Source organism: Octopus sinensis, linkage group LG17, assembly GCF_006345805.1.
Source record: "Octopus sinensis linkage group LG17, ASM634580v1, whole genome shotgun sequence".
Taxonomy (NCBI): domain Eukaryota; kingdom Metazoa; phylum Mollusca; class Cephalopoda; order Octopoda; family Octopodidae; genus Octopus; species Octopus sinensis.
The window spans coordinates 22,307,068-22,330,700 of NC_043013.1; the positions used below are offsets into that span (position 1 = coordinate 22,307,068).

Sequence of the window (23,633 nt, forward strand, 5' to 3'; positions counted from 1 at the left end):
ACTATCAACATCATCATCATCATCACCACCACAACTACCACGTTCTATCACCCTCTCTGCTTCCACCTTCACCACAAAATTACCAGCATCATCATCATCATCATCATCATCATCATCATCATCATCATCATCATCATCATTATCATCATCATCACATCATCATCATCACATCATCATCATCATCATCATCATCATCATCATCATCATCATCATCATCATCATCACCATCATCACCATCATCACCACCATCATCATCCATCATCATCATCATCATCACGATCACATTACTAATAACATCATCATCATCATCGTCGTCGTGGTCATCGATATTTTTGTCAGCGTCTTCAGTGTCATCGATAACTTCAAACGTCGTCACCTTTCCTTTCGCTGTCACCGCTCAAACCCGTCACCATCATCAACAGCAGCAGCAGCAGCAGCGCTCATCAATGATGACATCAATAAGTGTGACAACAGCAAGGACGACAACAACAACAACAACAACAACAGCAGCAACAACAACAACAACCATATTAGCAATCGGCAACTTTAGACCATCAACAGCATCGTTAAAGAGAATAAAAACACAGCAACCCAGGTGACAACGGCTGGCTTCAAAGAACAACAACTACTACTACTACTACTTCTACTACTACTACTAGAACATTATCTCCAGGACTTCCCCTTTCACCATAGCAACAACCTGGAGACCAGAAGCGGCAAGTGTGGCCAATTAGTAGGAAATAATTATAAAAAAAAAAACTGCAATCGTGGCAATAACAAAACCCACCACCACTACCACCGCCTCTATCCCCACCTCCTCCACCATCATCGCCACCACCACTACCACCGCCTCTATCCCCACCTCCTCCACCATCATCGCCACCGAACAAACAAAGGCTATCGCAGAGACAATAACCACAGCAGCAGCAGCATCACTTTCTTCCAACGGCGAGCGTAACAGGCAATACCGGAACAAAAGGAACAATAAAGGTGACAACAACGTCCACCACCACCACCACCACCACCACCACCATCACCACCACCATCACCACCACCACCATAGCCACAATACTCTCGGAGACAACAGTGAGCACCAAACGGTAAACACGGCATTTCTTCATCTTCTATTCCTTCCCATATTTCTTCGTATGTTGTTGTTGTTGTTGTTGTTTTGCTTTTGTTGTTCAGCGCCACTCTCGGTCAATTGTTTGATCAACCATGCTAATCTTTATTCCCCACCCGGATATTTTAATGGGCAACATAGGCCTAAGATTAACGACTTAATACCTGTACTCACAGTTTTAAGGACAGGTCACGCTTCCTCGTTGGTTAAAAATCATTCAGGATTTTCTTTGATATTCGTCCTCAGGTAAACATTACACACACACTAGACGTTGCACAGTTGAACCTATATATATAAAAGAATACAAAAAAAAAATGGGACAAGAATGCAACAAGCGACAACAAAACATCCAGAGAGTTGAATGATACAAAAAGGGACATAAAAAACAAAAACGGGTCATTCGGAGTTTTCTTTCGTCAGTCAAGTTCCAGATTATCTTTGCAGTTTCGGCTAGTTATACTCGACACTGTTTATATAGTTCCGCGTCACAGAAGTGTTTCTGCGATTAAATTCATCACAAGCACCGAATTTACTATTTTTGGAGATGTCACTCTAAAACAAAACAAAAACGAACAAAATATATATATAATTCCATTTATTGCACAACAGGAAGTTGCGAAAAAATATATTGATGAATTAAAATATTTTTGACCAATATATTTTTTTAGATGTATAAGATTTTTAATTCTTTGTGCAACAACACACATTTTGTGAAAAAGAACCCGAAGCTTGGTCTTAACTACAATAAAAGAAAGCATTTCCTATAATCAAATATAAGGAACATTTTGTAAAGAGTGAGGGCGAATGAGCCCTGAGTTTATTCTTCGAAAATGGAGAAGGATGCACAGCGACCAAAGAAAAAAGGACCGAAATTCCGTAAAAAGGAAAAGAAAAAACCTACCGATGGCAAAACTTTAGCCGAAAGGATAATTTCCCAAAGAGCTGCTCAGGTAAAGAGAACCATCATCATTATCATCATCATCGTCGTCGTTGTCATCGTCGCCGTCGTCATTCTCATTACCGTCACCATCATCATCATCGTCGCGGCGGCGTCGGCGTCGTAACATCATCTCCATCAACATCATCATCATCGTTGTTGAAATAATAATAATAATAATAATAATAATAATAATAATAATAATAATAATAATAATAATAATAATAATAATAATAATAGTCGCTAGTTAACTTTTAAATTCTAGTGAAGATCACATTGGGTCCAATGTATGTATGTATACAAGCACACACAAATACATGTTGCATGTATATATGGATAGATAGATGGATTCTCTACACATTGTATTGAGTTCTTCGTCAGTTAAGGTTTATCTGCTGAATAACATACAGCCATGCTTGGGATATGGAACATTACTTTTGTTAAAACATGCACCCCTCGTTTTTTTCTTCTTTTTGTTCATTCATCATATATATATATATATTATATATATATATATATATATATATATATATATATACCAAGAAAAAAGCAACAAGAATGGATTAGTAGTTTAGTACAATTGTACTAAACTACTAATCCATTCTTGTTGCTTTTTTCTTGGTTATAATCACCCCACATTATTTTATGGTTAATACCATAAAAAAATAATTTCTGGTGCATCTAAGTTAAGTACCATATTCATTTGAATTCATTGGAATTCACTTAAATCTTAATTGTTTTTGCTGAATATATATATATATATAAATATGTAACATATATATATAATATGTATATATTGATAAAAGAGTAAGATAACAAAAGAAAGAAAGAGACCTCAATATTATGTAAATAGAGGAAATTTATCTATAAAATAATATGTGACAATTATTCGGTAGCCAAGATAAAACTCTGAGTTTTGGATGCCGAGGTGGAAATCCCTAGGCATCCGAAACTCAGAGTTTTATCTGGCTACCGAATAATTGTCACATATTATTTTACAGATATTATATATATATATATATATATATATATATATATTATATATATAATTATATATATATATATTTATATATGTATATATATATTTTGTAAGTATGAATGTATGTATTTATTATATATATATAATATATATATATATATATATATATAATAAATATATACATACATACTTACAAAAATTATTTTTTTTATTTTCATTCCCTTTGAAATTGCTCTTATTCTTTGTTTGGACTTTAACTGCCCTTTCCAGCATGTATGTGTCCTGTTAAAGGTCACCGCTTTTGGGTATGAATACGTAAACTGTTTGTGCACTTTTATATATAGCGTATTTTAACTTGTATAAGGAACCCCCTAATTTTGGGGGTCTTAAAATTTGGAAAAAAGGATTGTAAGGGATCATAATACTATCCATGTATAAGAAACTCCCATAGTTTTTAAACTTAAATTTTGACAAAAAAGGTTTCTTTATACACGTCAAAATATGGTATATATATATATAGTTGAAATTTACAGAAAAACACAAGACGAAGACAGGTGTATAAACAACAAGCAGGTGTATTAGTTTAACGCTCGAGAAGTGAGAAGGTCTTTTATGTTTCGAGCCTACGCTCTTTAACAGAAAGAAACACAATGAAATAAACAAAGAGAGACTAAAAAACTTTTGGAGCGGTCAATATATAATATATATATATATATATATATATATAACTGATTTATTTTGTTTGTTCGAGTCTTTTGTCTGTTGCTATTCTGATTTTCACCTGGGCGTACATGGGATCTTCACGCAATTCGTAACAGTTACAACTTGCCTGAAGATCCTGTGCTCCTACAGCTGAAACTCGAAGTAGCAAGAGACAGATGACTCTTGACCAAAATAGATATTATTCTTAATCTGTGCTATGGTACCAAGTACTTTTTTCGTCCGTTAACACTAAACGTGTATCTGTCTGTCTGTCTGTCTGTCTGTCTGTCTGTCTGTATGTATGTATGTATGTATGTATGTAGAGTATTCTTTAATGCATCATATCTGAAACGCTCCGATTCTCAGTACTCAGGGTTACTCGTTTCCGATCATCAGCTGGTAAATCAAACCTGGTCTTCTTTCGAAAATATTCAGTTTTTATTTTTTCCTTTTTTCTTTAATTTTTTTTTGTTTTTTTTTGTTTTTTTTTTTTGGGGGGACATATGAAATGAAGGTTTGAAGAGAACGTTTGTCCTTATGCACTTTTGTTTAAAAGATTTCTGTGAACGACACGTGCCAAAACGTCTGCTTTAAAGCTCACGTTTTTTAATTTCATTTCTGTTTCCCGTGGCAATATTACAAACGTCTTAAAAGCAGCGAGCTGGCAGAATCGTTAGCACGCCGGGCGAAATGCGTAGCCGTATTTCGTCTGCCGTTACATTCTGAGTTCAAATTCCGCCGAGGTTGACTTTGCCTTTCATCCTTTCGGGGTCGATAAATTAAGTACCAGTTACGCACTGGGGGGTCGATGTAATCGACTTAATCCGTTTGTCTGTCCTTGTTTGTCCCCTCTATGTTTAGCCCCTTGTGGGTAGTAAAGAAATAAGGTCTTTACGTTCTGAGTTCAAATTCCGTCGAAGCCGACTTAGCCTATCATCCTTTTGGGGGTCGATAAATTAAGTACCAGTTGCATACTGAGGTCGATCTTATCGACTGGCCCCTCCCCCAAAATTTCAGGCCTTGTGCCTAGAGTAGAAGAAAAAAAGAATCGTTAGCACGTCATTACTCCCTGAGTCGACTTTGCCTCTCCTCCACTGGGAGTAACTTGGCTTCTTTTAATATCAAGCATAGCTTTTGAATGTCTGTGGTATGAGAAAGTCAAGCTAAACCAACTTGCTAATATTCTCCATCTCTCTCTGTCTCCTCCCTCTCTCTCTCATCCATTGATTCAGATGTTTATTGTCAGAACATTCCATGAACCATGCGCTTACGCGGTTTCTTTCTGACTCATTTTTTTCCAACTCTGTTCTACCTCAAGTCACGATTCTTCTTGCAATTCTCTTCTCTCCAGGAATCAATCGCCATTATTTCGCTCCCCACAAACTCTCCTGTCTGGATTGTAACATTCTTCTCTCCACCGCAGTGTTTTCACAGTGCTGCCATCTGCAGTAAATCTAAACGCTACAGAGCCACAAACTGCTTCCATGAATCGATATCTTAGACAATGCTCTCCAACGAGGACATGATACCCTTTTACATAGCAACGAAACAATTCTGCTAACCACTGGTGTATCTATTTAATTATGCATACTAGGGCCCCGTGCGGTGTTAACAAGTACTTTGGAGAATGGTTTCAACGCAAACTATTCAACAAAAAAGAATTGTTTAATTCAAAAGAAATCGAATTGTGATTAAGGAAGTCCTGAAGAAAATCTATAGGCATTCTTGTCAATGACACAAGCGGATCTAAAAACCAAGTTTTTCGATGCTATGACAGTAGTGATAACTATAATGATAAAAATCTGTTGAGTTATTATTGACTTGATCGACCACAGTCAATGTTTGGCTTTAACTAAATCGTCCCATCGAGTATACGATAGCCGAGGTAGATGTACGGAACTAAAGACCAACAAGTACTTAGTTCGGCGCTCTCCTGTTTCTGTCGGGCAGACGTGGTTGACAGTCAAGCAGAACATTTCCATGGTTATTGAACTCATTGTGTTGCATGCTGGCATATACAAATTTCTCTCTAATTTTTAAGATAATTTTAAATGTATTTCTCTGATGAAATTCGTATCAGATCCAGGCTTCGTCACTTAACAGTCTGAGGTTCGTTGACAACAAAATACCGGCTGTTCTCCGATAAGTTTTGTACTTTGAGCTTAAAGCGGTGGAAGCGTCCGGCATACTGAGCCCTTCAACTACGCTTCTCTTGGATATCCGTAGGAATGAACCTCGCGCTGCGGAAGGGATCTTTCAATGCATCTCCTTCGCCGTCCTTCTGCTTAGGCATTCGCCATTTGTGCCGCCGGGACCACGAAACATCTTCTTACCTAAGTATTCTCCCCAATTAGCCACACTACTAATCATTGGATCTCCATTGTAAATGTTTGTCTATTTCACCTGACTGCTCCACGGTGGACATTGGTCAACTGTAGTGGTTCTGCTAGATTGTTTTAATGCCATTAAAATATAATTACAGAATGGTTCAAAATTCTTTAAACCATTAGGTTACTGTTGAAGACTTTGTTTTCGTGTAATGCATCTAGAAGAAGTAAGCTTGTCAAGGAGATCAAATTCAGTGCAAGCTAAAAAAAAACTTCGTCAATTCTGCAGTGCTCCTGCTGCCGAGGGCAATGAATTGTACGATAACAGTTGTGTCTATTCTACTTTTATCTGGAAGGATTGGACACTTGAGAGTTAGAAAATCTTGCTAGATTTTCTTGACACAACGAGAGAGCATCAACATGATCTCTACTTGGAAAAAACACCAACTAAATTTCTATCAAGTCATAAACCAACTATCATCATGAAAAGCAAATAACATCCCTAAAACTACAGGACGGTTCCAACTGGAAAGCATCTGATCATAAATTTATTTGATCAATGCTGACTTTGAACTCATTCTGCACATCTCCTTCGCCATTCTTCGTGCATCGCATTCGTCATTTTATTTACCGAAATCTGACCGAGATCAAGGAGGCGGTTGGAGACCCGAGACAGCGGACTATCCCGTTGCTCTAAGTTCGAAAAGAAGCCCAGTGATTGGCTGCCGCTAATTTGTGTCAGTTTCTGATCTGCCAATTTCCAATGCTGTTGTCCAAGAATCTATCGATGCGAACAACCATGTCCTCACTTATGCATTTGCTACAGATCCATGCGACTCGGCAGATCACAAATTCATGTCAGAGATAGGGTTACTACTAAGCTTAACACCTAGTAGTCAGCAGGGAAAGACCTACTGAGAACAATTTCGATGATTAGTTATTTATGCATATTAATAGAAAGATAGATATATAAAGAAGGTTATGCATCATTTTAAAGAGAAAATCTCCATAGATATCGATTATGTTTGGCCAGGACATGAACACAGGCGTTATACACACAATAATTCGAACTCCAATATATTCTCACATCGTCTCTGATGAAGGGATATCCATAATATTCCAGAAACAGCTGTAAGATTATTTCATCATAAATGTTCTAAAAACTCCTCACAGTCTTGGATTTGTTATCTCATTCGGTCTAATATAGATATAGAAATATATAGGCGTAGGAGTGGCTGTGTGGTAAGTAGCTTGTTTACCAACCACATGGTTCCGGGTTCAGTCCCACTGCGTGGCACCTTGGGCAAGTGTCTTCTGCTATGGCCTCGGGCCGACCAAAGCCTTGTGAGTGGATTTGGTAGACGGAAACTGAAAGAAGCGTGTCGTATATATGTATATATATATATATATATATATATATATGTGTGTGTGTGTGTTTGTGTGTCTGTGTTTGTCCCCCTAGCATTGCTTGACAACTGATGCTGGTGTGTTTATGTCCCCGTTACTTAGCGGTTCGGCAAAAGATACCGATAGAATAAGTACTGGGCTTACAAAGAGTGGGTCCCGGGGTCGATTTGCTCGACTAAAGGCGGTGCTCCAGCATGGCCGCAGTCAAGTGACTGAAACAAGTAAAAGAGTAAAAGAGTAAAAAGAGTATATTATATATGTATGTATATATACATAGATATATATATGTATACATGTGAGGGTGTGTGTGTGTGTGTGTGTGTGTGTGTGTTGTGTGTGTGTGTGTATTTTCAATGTCATGGTTCATTAGTAGAATTCCTTCGTTTATAGGTTATGGTAATTTTCAGGCCAGATTATCAGTTATGGCACTATTATAAATAATACTAATAGATTTTTGGAAAGAATAAATAAACTGTAAAGATATTTGGTAGAACAATGGTATCGATATGGTAAATTAGTTAAAATGTTTAATCGCCTGTTTAAGTGGGAGGCCGGAAATTTTAAATAAATATGGTGTAATTTCTAACCTTCAACTTAGTAAATATTTGTAAACGTCTAATGATTTGGATTGTAGGTTGTCTATATTTGGACTGTTTACAAGTCACTCTAATTGCGTACTACGCCACCAAAAGAGTTAAAGACATTTGAGAAAATAGGTGACTTGAACCTCGTGCGTCAGATAACATGTAAGTGGTAACGCTTTATACTTTATATTATCTTTTAAATAGTTATACATTTAGCTTTAATCGTAACAAGGTTTTTAATTATGATTGTTATATTCTTTTATTAGTTTCTGATTTAATAAGGATATTTTAGTATTATCTATTTAATTACTGGTATAAGTTTAACATTAAAGCATTAAGGATAACGAATATTTAATATGTATGGAGTGTTTTAATTATTGACTTTTGGCTTATGAAATAATGTAATTCATTCAGAATTAGCTAAGTTCAATCGAGTTTGTTTTGTGTCGGAAAGAATCTCTATATATATAAACGGCAAAATGTGTGTGTGTGTGTGTGTGTGTGTGTGTGTGTGTGTGTGTGTGTGTGTGTGTGTGTGTGTGTGTGTGTGTGCGTGTGTGTGTGTGTGTGTGCGTGCGTGTATGTGTGTGCGTGTCCTTTTATACAAATCCACAATTTTTCGGTTAGACAGTTCGCACTTTCTATGGTCATTCAAAACCGTCCAAGGGTGGTTGTGCACATCTTTACATTTCCCCAGTCACCCAGCAAAGCCATTAAAAAATCAATGAAAGTAACTTTTTTATGAATTTTCTATCCAAAACCCAATCAAAATGCACGAAACTTGATAGACCAATTGAATGCCAGCTAGCTGTATGTGATTGGTCGGAGATTTGGACAGTACTCGCGTGTATGTGTGCACGCACGCAGCTGTATATGCATGCACTAGCAGTATGACCTGGCGTTGCCGGGTCATAGTGCTAGTAGAATATAAAAGCTTTCATTTTTATATTAATAACTTAATAACTATGTATGTATGTATGTATGTAATGATGGATGGATGGATGGATGGATGGATGGATGGATGGATGGATGGATGGATGGATGGATGGATGGATATAAACAAGTGAGTGAACAAACAAAAGTGACACTAAACAGTTTCGGTGGGAGTTACATATATTATTTAATAACAGTTTGATATCCATACACACACATATATGGTGGGCTTCTGCACAGTTTCTGTCGATCAAATTCTACTCACATGCATCAGTGACTCCAAGCCTAAGGTAGAAGATAATAAATCTCATGTGAGTGCAGAAGGATCGAACCTGAAATCACACGGTTTCAAAATGAATTTTTTAAAAAGCACACAACCATTCCAAGAGAATAAAGGAAGAGAAAATAGCAGAGCAATGGTCTTGAACCTGCTGTTCGTCCATTGCAAATTTGAAAACTAATTCGTGTGATTCGCTCAAGCAGTCATGGACAAACCTAACGAAAAATGATATTGAATTTTTTTTAGCAGTTCTGCTCATCTGGTGATGAGCCGTGTCTCATGCGGCCCGCTTCTCGAAAAAGTTACTCACATTAAAACATTATCAACTAAAAGCTGTTTGACCCTCAGACGTCATCCAAAAACCTGAATGATGTGTTGGGAGAAATGAAACTGCAGCAAGTCTCTCTCAGTAAGTGATGATGTTAACAACCACAATTTGTATGCGAACATGGTGATGGTATGAACAAAGTTTAACAAGCAGAAACAAATGAGGAACAGCAGTTAGGATCTGGTTTGGTTTGATATTAGTTGATAAGTAATAGAGTGAAACATTCTGAAAAGCTGTGAAGCATTGAATAAAAAATATTTTACAACACAAAACGGTATAAAGAAAGGACATTGTAGCGCAGCGCTGTGTAAATGAAGCATAGTGCTTTACAATGCAGCTTAACTAAAATAATTGTAAACCCCGTAATGCAATGGGGCGTCAGGGGACATTGAAAATGTATTTATATGACGTCCCTAACACATATTTCTGTTGCTTCATTAGGCTCCTACAACTCTTGATGGAGCTGTAGGGCCACCGTCATAATAAACGGCCTCCTGTGCATTTTACACCTCTCAAGTAACCTGATTTCTTCTAGAGAGAAAGAAATGCAGAGTCAGCAGGGGAGAACGAAGAAGAAGATTCCAGTACAATGCTGGTACTCAATCAATTCCGGAAGGATGAAAACAAAGTTGAGCCCGGCGCAAATTTAACTCGGTGTCCAGAGAGTCAGAATTAATACTGCGAGGCATCCTATTCGCCGCCGCTCTTACATCAACCCATAGAAGCCTTGCAAAGCCCATCTCTCAATTACATTCGCTGTTCATTACAACGAAGCTTGAATTCGATCCGTTTTACAGTGGATCCGTCTAGTTTCAGTTATAATCTTGCAATACCTGTTTGGACTAGCTTTGAATAGTTCTTGTTATTGGTGTTGTTTAGCCCTAGGCAGGGGTGAACTGAAAATATTTAGGGCCCTCGGGCATAACTGTTCACCGGGCCCCTTAGCATTGATATCAAAGAGAGTTAACATGTAGAGTGCGGGCCCCTCAGAGCTCCGGGCCCTCAGGCAGTTCCCGATTGACCGACGGTTCAGTCCGCCCCTGGTCCCAGATCATCACTGACCAAGCAGATTTACGATCAAAGACGAAGTAACACTCGTGAAATTTCAAGGGTCGCAGACTGGCATCGTCCAAACTTCCTTTCTGTCCTGCAGTCCTCAACCATTCTATTATACTGCATTGAAATCAAAGGTGTTTCAGTTGTGACGATTCGAGGAGTTTTTGTTTTCTTTTCGCTTTCATGTTTTTCAGACAGTTTTTTTTTTATCTCAGACTACATTATCCATGGTTTTATGTTTTCATTAAGAACACTGAGGGTAATTTGAGGAAAAAATTGGCTGTTATTTGTAGCAGGTTGAACGATCACACAGAGCAGTGATTCTCGCCCGTGGGGTCTACAGAGCAGTACTGGAAGGCGTGTGTAGACAGACCTTTTAAACGCCTGGAATCTGTTGCAAAATTCATTTAGATAAAGAGGCCCTTGATAGAGAAGAGGTTAAGAATTACTGACATAGAGACACTCTGTGGAATAGGCGAGTGTTTTTAGTAGTGTCACAGCGAAGTGGTCGACAAGTGGACATAAGGATATAAAATGTTGTCTCTTGACATTTCGTCATTTTATCAACGTTTTAGGCTGTGAATCTTCTCCATTGATATAGGTTTCAAATTTTGGCACAAGGCCAGCAATTTCTGGACATTGGTTTAGTCAATTGCTTCAGCCCCGGTGTCCAGCTGGTACTAAATTTATCGACCCTGAAAGGATGAAAGGCAAAGTCATCATCGATAGAATTAGAACTCAGAACGCAAAGACGGACGAAATGACGTTAAGCATTTTGTCCGGCGTGCTTGCGATTCTGCCCGCTCGCCACCCTCTTCCCCATAAATATAAACAGTTCGAAAGTGCAATAAATTGGTTTGTCATGGGGAGGAGAAGAAATCCAACGCTTCGATCGGTAACATAGTCAGAGAATGAGGTTTTCACGAAGGCTACATCAGAGATATTTCTCTTCTTTATAGCAAACCAATTTGTTAGATTTTTTAATCGTTTATGTTTACTAATTGCCGACAAAATCCACCACAAGTTTCCTCAAAGATTAGTGTCTACTATTTAAATATGAACCAGGTACAATCTTGACAGTCGAATATAGTAGTTGCGGACTGTAGAACAGAAAGCTCTGGACGATGCTAATCTCCGACCCTCGAACTGTGACGACTGAAGAAAGCCCGCCTTTGATCATAAGTTTGCTCGGTCAGGGATGCTCTGGGGCTAAACAACAATAACTATTCAAAGCCAGTCCAACACAGGAATTGCAAGATTACAAATGCAACTGATGGCTCCGTTGTAAAATCGATGTAAATTTGTTGTGTTGTAATATGCTCTTTAATTGAGGGGTTTCACAAGGTTCATATGCCTTGCACTAACACTGCCATTAAAGGTCTGAGAGAATGTCTTGGCGTTTCGATTCCTGGTTGTAGAACCTATACTTTACATTATATAGCTAGTGTCTTTCTAGAAAGGCATGAACACCACTCATGTCATAGTTCACTTTTTTAGAATTAGCACGGATGACTGGTTTTCTGTTGATCCAGGCAATTCATGCTTTGTGTTGCATTCAAGTTGAATAATTCTTAAATATTCCTCCTCACAATTTTGTACAGTAGTTCCAAGATACACCTCCCGGATGTTCTGGGATGCATCATCAGAGACGTTTCTGGGCTCTCGGGTAGGTTCTGGTTTTTCAACATCAGAACCCTCACCTATTTGGCCCAGCTGGAGTTGACCAAGTCCTAGCTTACATCTCAGTAGCAGCAAACCACCAGTTTGCCCTCTTTATCCGAATCCATCTAGTGGCCTTCCCTGCAGCTTTAGTAATGAAATCTATGGCTCCCTTCGCTATACCAGCAACTCTAAGCCCAGAGTTTTGCAGAATGAATGCTCCACAAAACCTCGGTGACCGTCTTCAATTGCCTCGCAACATGCCCAAGATATAAGTTCAATTTGTCGAGGCATATCAAGTTGATTAATTCAACTTCTCTTTTGTCGAATGTGAGTGACAAGACTGAATGCTTAGGGCCATTTTGTCTGGCTTCTTAGAATTACGCTCAACTTATGCTCTTCAAGTTATAAAGTAAGAAAAAAATTTACCTTGGGCATTGACTGCTTATTTGTGACAGGACAGGATCCGTTTGATTAAATCGATACTAATATTTCACTGGTTACTGGTATTGATTTCATCATGAACGGCAAACTTTAACATCATAACGCATAGAAATGAATGTAAATGTAACTAAATATATTGATAATCCAACACAGCGTGAAATAATATTTAACAACAAAATATGATAAAATACAGTTCAACCCAACATCATTTTACTTTACGTTCAACTTGCCCTGCTAGTCATCCCTTTCATCAGCCGACTATTGGAGATTGCCATGATTTCGGCATTTTTTGACAGCATCGCTCCCCACAGCGGTGCCGAGTAGCATTAATGTTATCAGATAACGTCGGGGAATAAAATTCCAAACTCTGGAATACTTTCTACCCCTTCTCTCTCTCTCCCTCTCCCCCTTTCTCTCTCTCTCTCTCTCTCTCTATATATTATATATATATTATATATATATATATATGTATGTATGTATATATGTATATATATCGTTCTCTCTATATATCTCTTTCTCTCCCTCTTTCACTCTCCCTCTCTCTCTCTCTCCTCTCTCTCTCTCTCTCTCTCTCTCTCTCTCTGCTTTTAATTTAGCTACCACTCAAAACTAACAGGTGACTCAATCATTCCAACCTTGTCGCAGCCATTTTGTTTGACTTGTAGCATTTTCATGCAACAGACGAAACTCTGCAATGCAACATTGGAGATGAAGTCATTGGAGAACGGAACCGAATGGACGACGCGGCCGCAGTGAACCAAAAGTAACAAGTCACCCCGGGGCCGGACATGTCACGAGATTTACAGACAACGGATAGACCCGTGCAATTGCCGAGTGGTATCCGAGAGCTCGGAAAGTGCCACTTGGAAGGCTTCCACTACGATGGGGGAAGACGGTTTGGGGTCAAGACGGGAAAGAATGAGGCAATCAAGACGGGAATTCGAAGCGCATTACGACCAGCGGTAAGAGCATCGGAAGGTCTGGTCGATACTGTGTGATAATGTAATACAACACAGCATCGGTGCAGTGGAGAACAAGAGAAATACGCGACGAAACAAATCCGTTTACAGATGCACCAAGTGAAGTGCAATATGGTTCAATACAAAGCTACGAGAGAGGAAAACAGATGAAACAAATACAGGCAAATAGGGAGAAAAGAACATGCAGACAATTTGTATTTACAGCTTTATATAAAGGCATGAGACGATTGAGTGTTGTGTTGGAGACAGAAACAATCAATAAAATATCGATGGACTTGTATGAAATCTATGTGGCTCGATACAAAGGCTTTACATTTGGTTTCGAGTTCACTGAAATGTTTCATCTTCATTAAGCTAATTAGAAACGATTTTAGTTGATAAGAAAACAGTGGACTGGGTTTTTTTTTTTTTTTAAAAACACATAAGCAAATTAAACAAGATGTGTTCGAATGTATAAATGATAAAAAAAAAAAAATCGAAACAAACATCGTCACGCAACTTGAACAATAAACATGGGGAGAAATGTGCAGAAAGACGACAACCGTCCAAGCTTGGAAGAATGAATGAATGGATTCTGGGGGAGAGAGAGAAATCATGTTTGGTCATGTTGGAAAGAGATTTACTGTTTGAATGGATCGAGTCAAAGAAAGAACGCGTTGTCTCGGTAGAAGCATCAGGACGAATATGATTTCAACTGGAAGCATAATTATACTTAACAACAACACCACCACCACCACCACCACAAACACCACTACCAACACAAACATTACCACCACCACTACCACAAACACCACCACCATCACAAACACCACCACCACCACAGACACCACAAACATCACCACCAACACAAACATTACCACAAACACCACCACCACCACCATCACAAACACCACCACCACCACCACAAACACCACAAGCATCACCACCAACACAAACATTGCCACCACCACCACCACAAACACCACCACCACCACCACAAACACCACCACCACCACAAACACCACCACCACCACAAACATCACCACCACCACCACAAACATCACCACCACCACCACCACCACCACAAACACCACCACCACCACAAACATCACCACCACCACCACCACCACAAACATCACCACCACAAACAACACCGTCGTCACTGCCATTTCCACCACCATTAATACTACCATTGCTATCACCACTAACAAGTGAATTTAGTAAGCGGAAACTGCGTGGAAGCACCCTCATACATACTTTTGTGCGTCTTTGTATAACGGTTGTTTGCCCTCTCCCAACTGCCTGACAACTGGCATTGGTTTGTTTATGTTCTCGTAACTTAGCGGTCCAACAGAATAAGTACCAGACTTTATAAATAAGCACTGGTGTCGATTCGTTCGCCTAAAACCCTTCAGTGCGGTGCCCCAGCATGGCCGCTATCCAGTGACTTAAACAAGTAAAAAACAAAGATGAAGATATCTTTATCACGTTTCGTTTTTAACTCAAATTAATTTTTGTCTTTTTTTTGCTTCTGTTTTTTTTTAAATTGTTGTAAGACTAAACCCAGATTTTAAACGTTAAACCCATTAAAATGTGTTAAATGTTCAACCCATTAAAAATGTGTTAAATGTTAAACCCATTAAAAAATGTGTTAAACGTTAAACCAATTAAAATGCGTTAGACGTTAAACCAATTAAAAATGTGTTAAATGTTAAACCCATTAAAATGTGTTAAATGTAAATATGCTTTATTTTTATAAATTTCATCTTATAAATTTATTACTGTAACTGGGTTATATTGACAGCGGAGTTGAGAATGGAAGCGACCCTAAAGTATTTGGAGAAGCGATCAATGAACTGTGCGATGATACAAATGGTCAATATCTGAATATCTCAAGGGCGGCTAGCTGGCAGAATCTTTAGCACGCCGTTACGTGCTGAGTTCAAATTCCGCCGAGGTCGACTTTGTCTTTCATCCTTTCGGGGTCGATTAAATAAGTACCAGTTACGCACTGGAGTTTGCTTGTCCTTGTTTGTCCCTTCTATGTTTAGCCCCCTGTGGGCAATAAAGAAATAAATATCTGAATAAGTGTACCTGTGAGTTATAAGACTGTGGGCGGCAAATACTTGTGGCTCAGGACCACGTCAGGCGTTTATAGTTGACTCTACAAATGGTTCAAATTCAGAAACGTATCTGAATAAAACTGAAAACCGTTCCCTAGCAGAGCAGCGTTTCAACTGTGTTTCGTCACCAAACGATTGTACGAGAAGAAAAGAAACCAACGTGGAAGCACCTAGGGGTCGATCGATCTGCTAGAAATAGTAGCCAGTAAAATTTCTCTCAAATCACTTTCCACTGTCTTTAAACAGGACACTTTGAATTATGTGCTCTTGAGTTTTTCATACACAGGAAAAAAGGCAGGTTGGTCTCGGATAGAATGCCTTTGATTACAAGTATTGGGTAATCCCATAAATGATGCAGTGTCGATCACTGTTGGAGTCTGGTACCAATGATGCCTCTACACAACGTTCATGAAGTCTTTACACTTTCATGCGAGTTCCATTACATAATCCTTGACTGAGCAAAAGATTTCTTAGCAACATTACAATAGCCCCTACTTTTAAGTTGAGGCGATGAGGAGGCATACCGGATAGAGTGAGTGAGTTTATGAATTCAAATGGATAGTTCTGAACCTCCTCTTCATTATTGCAGGACACTGAATTTGTGCTTAAGTGCGCTTTAAGTGCCTCTGGTATAATATTAAGAACTTTTTCGTGTATTGCATAACAGTCGGAATTTTTAGGAGGTAAAATTACTCGTTTTTCCATTTCTTCTGGTGTACAGTTGTTGAAAATTTATGGGTACAAATGTACAAATTGAAATACAAAACAACGAAATAATAAATGGATTTATGAATGAAAGTTTGGTAATTGCGTTTATTTCCGCCACGCGACACTTATTATTGCAAGCATGTTTTAACTAACCTAAACTATACACACACACACAAATACATTCATATATATATATATATATATATATATATATATATATATATATATATATATATATATATATATATATATATATATATCGAGTTGTAGCTGTAATTCAAAGGAGCCATCTTTGTCATATTCTGTGTGAGGCTGAATCTCCCTGAGAACTATGTTAATGTCATGTATGTCTGTGGTATACTCAGCCATTTGTGAGTTTATTTTATCCTCGTGTGGTAATGAAAAGTGAAATTCACATCCAATATCTATTGCGTCTATGTATCTATGTGTGAACTTTTCTTTGGATTTATGTATCAACTGTCTCTCTAACTTTCTCTCTTTCTCTTTCACTTCCTTTGAGTCCTTCTCTCCCGCCTTTGATTTAACAATGTGTATATGTATGTATGTATCTACTTCTTTTGCGATGTAATAAAAATTAAAAAACAGAAAACGAACGCCGTCACCACTCACTGTCTCTTTCACTCTCTCTCTTTCTCTCTCTCTCACTTTTTCTCTGTCTCTCACTCTCTTTCTTTCTCTCTTCCTCTCTGAAACATTTAAAAATACAAAACGAATGCCGTCAGCACTCACTGTCTCCTTCACTCTCTTTCTCTCCCTCTCTCTTACTTTCTCTCTCACTCTCTCTTTCTCTCTCTCTTTCTCCTTTACTTCCTCTCTGTCTTCCTCTCTCTCGCTTAACCACTTCATTGAAGTGTGAAGCACACAACAGGTACGTAAAAAAACAAAAATTTAGCGTATTAATATTATTGATGTGTGTGCGTATATGTATGCATGTTTGAATACACATATATAGAAAGAGAGAGAGTGGAAGGGAGAGAGAGAAAGAGTGAGACAGAGAGAAATACATACATATATACATATATGTATTGCACATGAAGTATATATATATATATATATATATATATATATATATTCCTGCGCAAGAAGCACGATAAAACCTGTGCAGAGGTTTGATCACCTCGAAATATGATCATTGGCAATCGAACAAGAGCACGGAGGGATAAAGAAATACAGCCAATGGTAAACAGTCTTTCATTTTTTTTTTTTTCTTCAAGTCTGGTATTTGTTCTACAGATTTATTTTAGCCGAAATTCTAACATAAACAAACCAACATCGATTATCAAGTGGCGAGAGACAAACACAAAGGTGCAAGGATATGCTCACATACACACACACACACACACACACACAACACACACACACACACACTATGTACATATATATATATATATACACACACATATACATTATTATATGTAGTCAAAAGGCGGTGTGCGGGCAGAAACGTTAGCACGCCGAGTGAAATGCTTAGCGGTATTTCGTCTGCTGCTACGTTCTGAGTTCAAATTCCGCCGAGGTCGACTTTGCCTTTGATCCTTTCTGGGTCGAGTAAATAAGTACCAGTTACGTACTGGAGTCGATATAATCGACTTAATCCGTTTGTCTGTCCTTGTTTGTCCTCTCTGTGTTTGGCCCCTTGTGGGTAGTAAAAAAATAGGTATTTCGCCCGTCGCTACGTTCTGAGAATCATTGTTTCAAATATTTGCCACAAGGACAGCTTGGGGGAGGTGGGGATGAATCGATTACATCAACACCAGAATTTAACTGGTACTTATTTTGTCGACTCCAAAGGAATGAAAGGCAAAGTCGACCTCGGCGGAATTTGAACTAGCGGCGGGCGAAATACCGCTAAGTATTTCGTCCGGCGCGTTAACGATTCTGCCAGCTCGCCGCCTTTGTTCAATTCATAATAAGAACAATACTAATGTTTTTTTAAATAGTTTATTTTATCAATAAAATATTTGTTAACAAAATTAATGTATTTCCTTTTGCCATTAAATATATAAATATATATTTATATAATATATGGTATAACAAATATAAATATATATAATTCTCATCCATAAATGATTTTAAAAATAAAATGAGAAGGTCCAATCCATTACTGGAAATGTAAAATTCTGTATAACTTTCCAGAAGTTTATCATTTAAATATATATGATCGTGTCTAGATATGCAACTATATGCATAAGAATAACATACATAAAGCAAGACATACAAATCTACACATACATACATACATACATACATACATGCATACATACATACATACATACATACATACATACATACATACATAATGTAAGACATGCTGAAAACAAATAAGAGTCTGAAAATTTTACTGTTTTTGCAGGGAAATGGTGACGATTCAGACTATGGTACCACCGAAAGAAATGACAACCAGGTGCAAGGGGGCAAGAATTCGGAAAACAGAGATGACTTGAGTCCAAGCAAAAGTGTTGATATCTCTCATTTAACGGGCAATGAGAAACGTTCTCCCACTCCAGAGCCGACACTCGGTGAAAATCATTCGGGTTCCGGCACAGACCAGAACGGCCAACAAACTCAATCAACAAACGACGGCACAGGAACATCTGACAAGCCTCAGGAAACAGCGAAGAAGCCTCCGTCGTCAACTTCCGATTCCCCTCCACCGCCGCATGCCAAGGATGATGCAAATGTAAGTAAAACTGAAACAATCCCTCGGGTTATGGTACCCCTTTTTTTTTTTGTTCTGTTAGAGCTAGGTTGGTGTGGCAGATTGAAATGAAAGCCTAGTCAGAACGTCTTTGACGGTTCTGCCATTGCTGATGATGAGAATTCAACCGTTATCGCAACAGAAAAGACTAAATCAAGAGCTCAGGTGAAAGTCTTCCGCTGGGCTCTTTGCCAGCAACCAGCACAATGCTTGCGCAGAAAGTACTTTTGCAAAGAATCTTGGCTGTTTAAGAAAATATAAACGGATAGGTTGTACCAATTCCATGTTTTATTTCTCAGAAAACCAAATAAAATAGCAAGCTGGGGCAAAGATGGTTGCCCAGTCACTATGTGGTTATTCAAACTGCTGGAAAGAGCAATCGAATTTCCCATGAACCATACCCTTTTCGCCTTAAACAGGCTCCTATGAATGATTCCGTTGGAAAAGTTAGTATTAGAGATAAAAGTCGGGATAGTTATGTCTGGAACAGTTTTGGTCATAGGTCTTGCTTAATCAGAGATGATCTGGGGCAAATCAGCAACTTCTAGTTGTTGTTGTTGTTGTTGTTGTTGTTGTTGTTGTTGTTGTTGTTGTTGTTGTTATTGTCAAGCAACAAGACGGGTAAGGGTGATTAGGTGATGGTCTAGGGCTTAGGGGCGGGAGACCCCAGACCTTGGAAGAAAAAAACTTTGGTCGTCTTGTTGTAGTCGAGGGCTCTTCGTTGACGCCTGACACCACTGGGAGGTGACCCTCGAAGTCGCTGGAAATGGAAATCTCCAGGTCCAAATTCTTGAACGGCTGTTGTTGCTGCTGTTGTTGCTGTTGTTGTTGTTGTTGTTGCTGCTGTTGCTGCTGCTGTTGTTGTTGTATTCCCGTCTAGTCATGTTAGTTTGAATCCGAACGATAGACGTAATCTGCTAATTGAAATGAAAGGACGACAACGCCGACCTAAATTCATCATGCAGACCAGTGGCGATGAATGCATGACTGCACAGCTCTCAATGGATGCTTCCCAACACAGACAACAAAAGAATAAAAACAAAATCATACATAAGATATATATATATATATATATATATATATATATATATAGATATATATATATATATATATATATATATATATATATATATATCTTTTGTTTTGATGAGTACAGCTAGAAAACAGACACATATATACATATGTGTGTGTATGTACATACATACATGCATGCATATATATATATATATATATATATATATATATATATATATATATGGAGGTGTAATGGCCCAGTGGTTAGGGCAGCGGACTCGCGGTCATAGACCGGGCATTGTGAGTGTTTATTGAGCGAAAACACCTAAAGCTCCACGAGGCTCCGGCAGGGGATGGTGGTGATCCCTGCTGTACTCTTTCACCACAACTTTCTCTCACTCTTAATTCCTGTTTCTGTTGTACCTGTATTTCAAAGGGCCGGCCTTGTCACTCTCTGTGTCACGCTGAATATCCCCGAGAACTACGTTAAGGGTACACGTGTCTGTGGAGTGCTCAGCCACTTACACGTTAATTTCACGAGCAGGCTGTTCCGTTGATTCGGATCAACCGGAACCCTCGTCGTCGTAACCGACGGAGTGCTTCCATATATATATATACACATACACACACGGACAGACACACACACACACACACACACACACACACACACACACACACACACACACACACATATACACTGTTGTGTCTGGGGAGAGTCATTCTCTTTTGGTGCCTTATAATTTAACACACTCAATGGTAAAATTTCCACTCGTTAACTTATCTATTTTTCTAAAGTTTTCGTTGCGTCCTGCAACCCTTTTCAATAGTTGCTGACTCAGTCCGTTATTCAAGCTGCATTCTTTTTGTTTGCTTGTGTGCATGTGTTTGGGTCAGTGTATGTGCGCATACACATGTATGTATGTATGTATGTATGTATGCATGTATGTATGTATGTATGTATGTATGTATGTAATAGCTCCGGGCCGACCAATGCCTTGTGAGTGGATTTGGTAGACAGAAACTGAAAGAAGCCTGTCGTATATATGTATATATAAATATATATGTATGTGTGTGTGTGTTTGTGTGTCTGTGTTTGTCCCCCTAGCATTGCTTGACAACCGATGCTGGTGTGTTTACGTCCCCGTCACTTAGCGGTTCGGCAAAAGAGACCGATAGAATAAGTACTGGGCTTACAAAGAATAAGTCCCGGGGTCGATTTGCTCGACTAAAGGCGGTGCTCCAGCATGGCCGCAGTCAAATGACTGAAACAAATAAAAGAGTAAAGAGAGTATGTATGTATGTATGTATATGTATGTATGTATGTATGTATGTATGTATGTATATGTATATATGCTTGCATGTGTGTGTGTACGTTTGTATGTATGTATTCTGCATATTCACGTGTTTGTGTGTGTGTTTTTATGTGTGTGTATGTGCGCTTGTCTGTTCATATTACCTGTGAACCTATCCGACTGTATGTCTATCTGTTTACTTTCATATCCATTTGCCTACATGCATGTATACACACACACACACACACACATACACACACACATACACACACACACACACAATATATAATATAATGTATAAAATATAAAATAGTGACTAGATAGCAGGTAGAATAGTTAGTGGGCTGTTATGCACATGTATGTGTGTGTTTGAGGTTAAGATTTAGGTTTTGGAAATAAGAAGTAATTTATGACACTTACCTATTTCTTTATTACCCACGAGGGGCTAAAGACAGAGAGGACAAACAAGGACAGATATAGGTATTAAGTCGATTACATCGACCCCAGTGCGCAACTGGTACTTAATTTATCGACCCCGAAAGGATGAAAGGCAAAGTCGACCTCGGCGGAATTTAAACTCATTATACCTATTTCTATACCTATTTCTATTTCTTTATTACCCACAAGGGGCTAAACTCAGAGGGAACAAACAAGGACAGACATAGGTATTAAGTCGATTACATCGACCCCAGTGCGTAACTGGTGCTTAATTTATCGACCCCGAAAGGATGAAAGGCAAAGTCGACCTCGGCGGAATTTGAACTCACAACGTAACGGCAGACGAAATATCTATTTCTTTATTATCCACAAGGGGCTAAACACAGAGGAGACAAACAAGGACAGACATAGGTATTAAGTCGATTACATCGACCCCAGTGCGTAACTGGTACTTAATTTATCGACCCCGAAAGTATGAAAGGCAAAGTCGACCTCGGCGGAATTTGAACTCACAACGTAACGGCAGACGAAATACCTATTTCTTTATTACCCACAAGGGGCTAAACACAGAGGGGACAAACAAGGACAGACATAGGTATTAAGTCGATTACATCGACCCCAGTGCGTAACTGGTACTTAATTTATCGACCCCGAAAGGATGAAAGGCAAAGTCGACCTCGGCGGAATTTGAACTCAGAACGTAACGGCAGACGAAATACGGCTAAGCATTTCGCCCGGCGTGCTAACGTCTCTGCCAGCTCGCTCACCACCACATCAAAACCTAAATCTTAACTTCAAACCTTTTAACATCTTATCTCTTTTTCTTAATTCTTTTGTTTTTACGATTACTTTATATCTTTTTATATTTCCTTATTTTTCTTTATATTTTTTCTAGTTTACATTTTTATAATTTACGTTTTTTATACTTTACGTTTTTTTATACCTTACATTTTTATATTTTCTTGTTACTCTAGTTTTTTTTATATTTATATTTATTATATTCATTTATATTTATATTTATTTACTTGTGATCCCAACATTATTACCTTTTTCTCCCATTTCTTTCTTTCTCTTTTTTCCCCTCTATTTTTTTTTCTCTTTTCTTTCTATTTTTCTTTTCTCTCTTCTTTCTACCTTCTTTCTTTCTATCTAGTTTTCCTCTCCATACTCTCCCTACTTTTTCTTTCTTTCTTTCTTCCTCTTTCCTTCTTATTTCTTTTCCCTTACAAGAGGAATGAACCCATTCAAATCTATTAAACATTCACTCTATGTTGACTTGTGATACAGTATGGACAGATTTTCGAAATCCATTGATACCCTACACGCCTATTTGGCTATGAAATTTTACAAATACACTTTCTCAGGGGGATATGATATACCTATCATTATGGATAATACTAAATGTACCTTTCGGATTTTTCATAGTGTGATGTAACTCTTTGGAATAACAATGCATGCGGCCGAAGAGAGCTTTAACACTGATGTAAGAATATGTCGTTTATAAAGCTTGAAACACGTGTACCGCGACATCCTTTGTGTTCTGTTTTTGATTTCATTTGATACATACATATATATATATATATGTGTGTGTGTGTGTGTGTGTGTGTGTGTGTGTGTGTGT

At 38.3% G+C, this 23,633-nt stretch overlaps 1 protein-coding gene across 3 annotated transcripts in view; it reads left to right on the plus strand.

Moving 5' to 3' along the window:
* The first annotated feature begins 1,508 nt into the window (after positions 1–1,508).
* Positions 1,509–23,633, plus strand: part of LOC115220713 (clumping factor A-like) — a 40,044-nt gene continuing 17,919 nt past the window's right edge. For 2 of the 3 annotated variants that reach the window (XM_036510423.1, XM_036510424.1), the window contains exons 1-2: positions 1,509–2,073; positions 18,924–19,250. In XM_036510423.1, the coding sequence (XP_036366316.1) occupies positions 1,954–2,073; positions 18,924–19,250 (447 nt within the window). In that variant the 5' untranslated portion in view covers positions 1,509–1,953. Of the gene's footprint in view, positions 2,074–17,647; positions 17,750–18,923; positions 19,251–23,633 lie in introns of those variants that run through there. The other variant, XM_036510425.1, reaches the window with a different exon arrangement.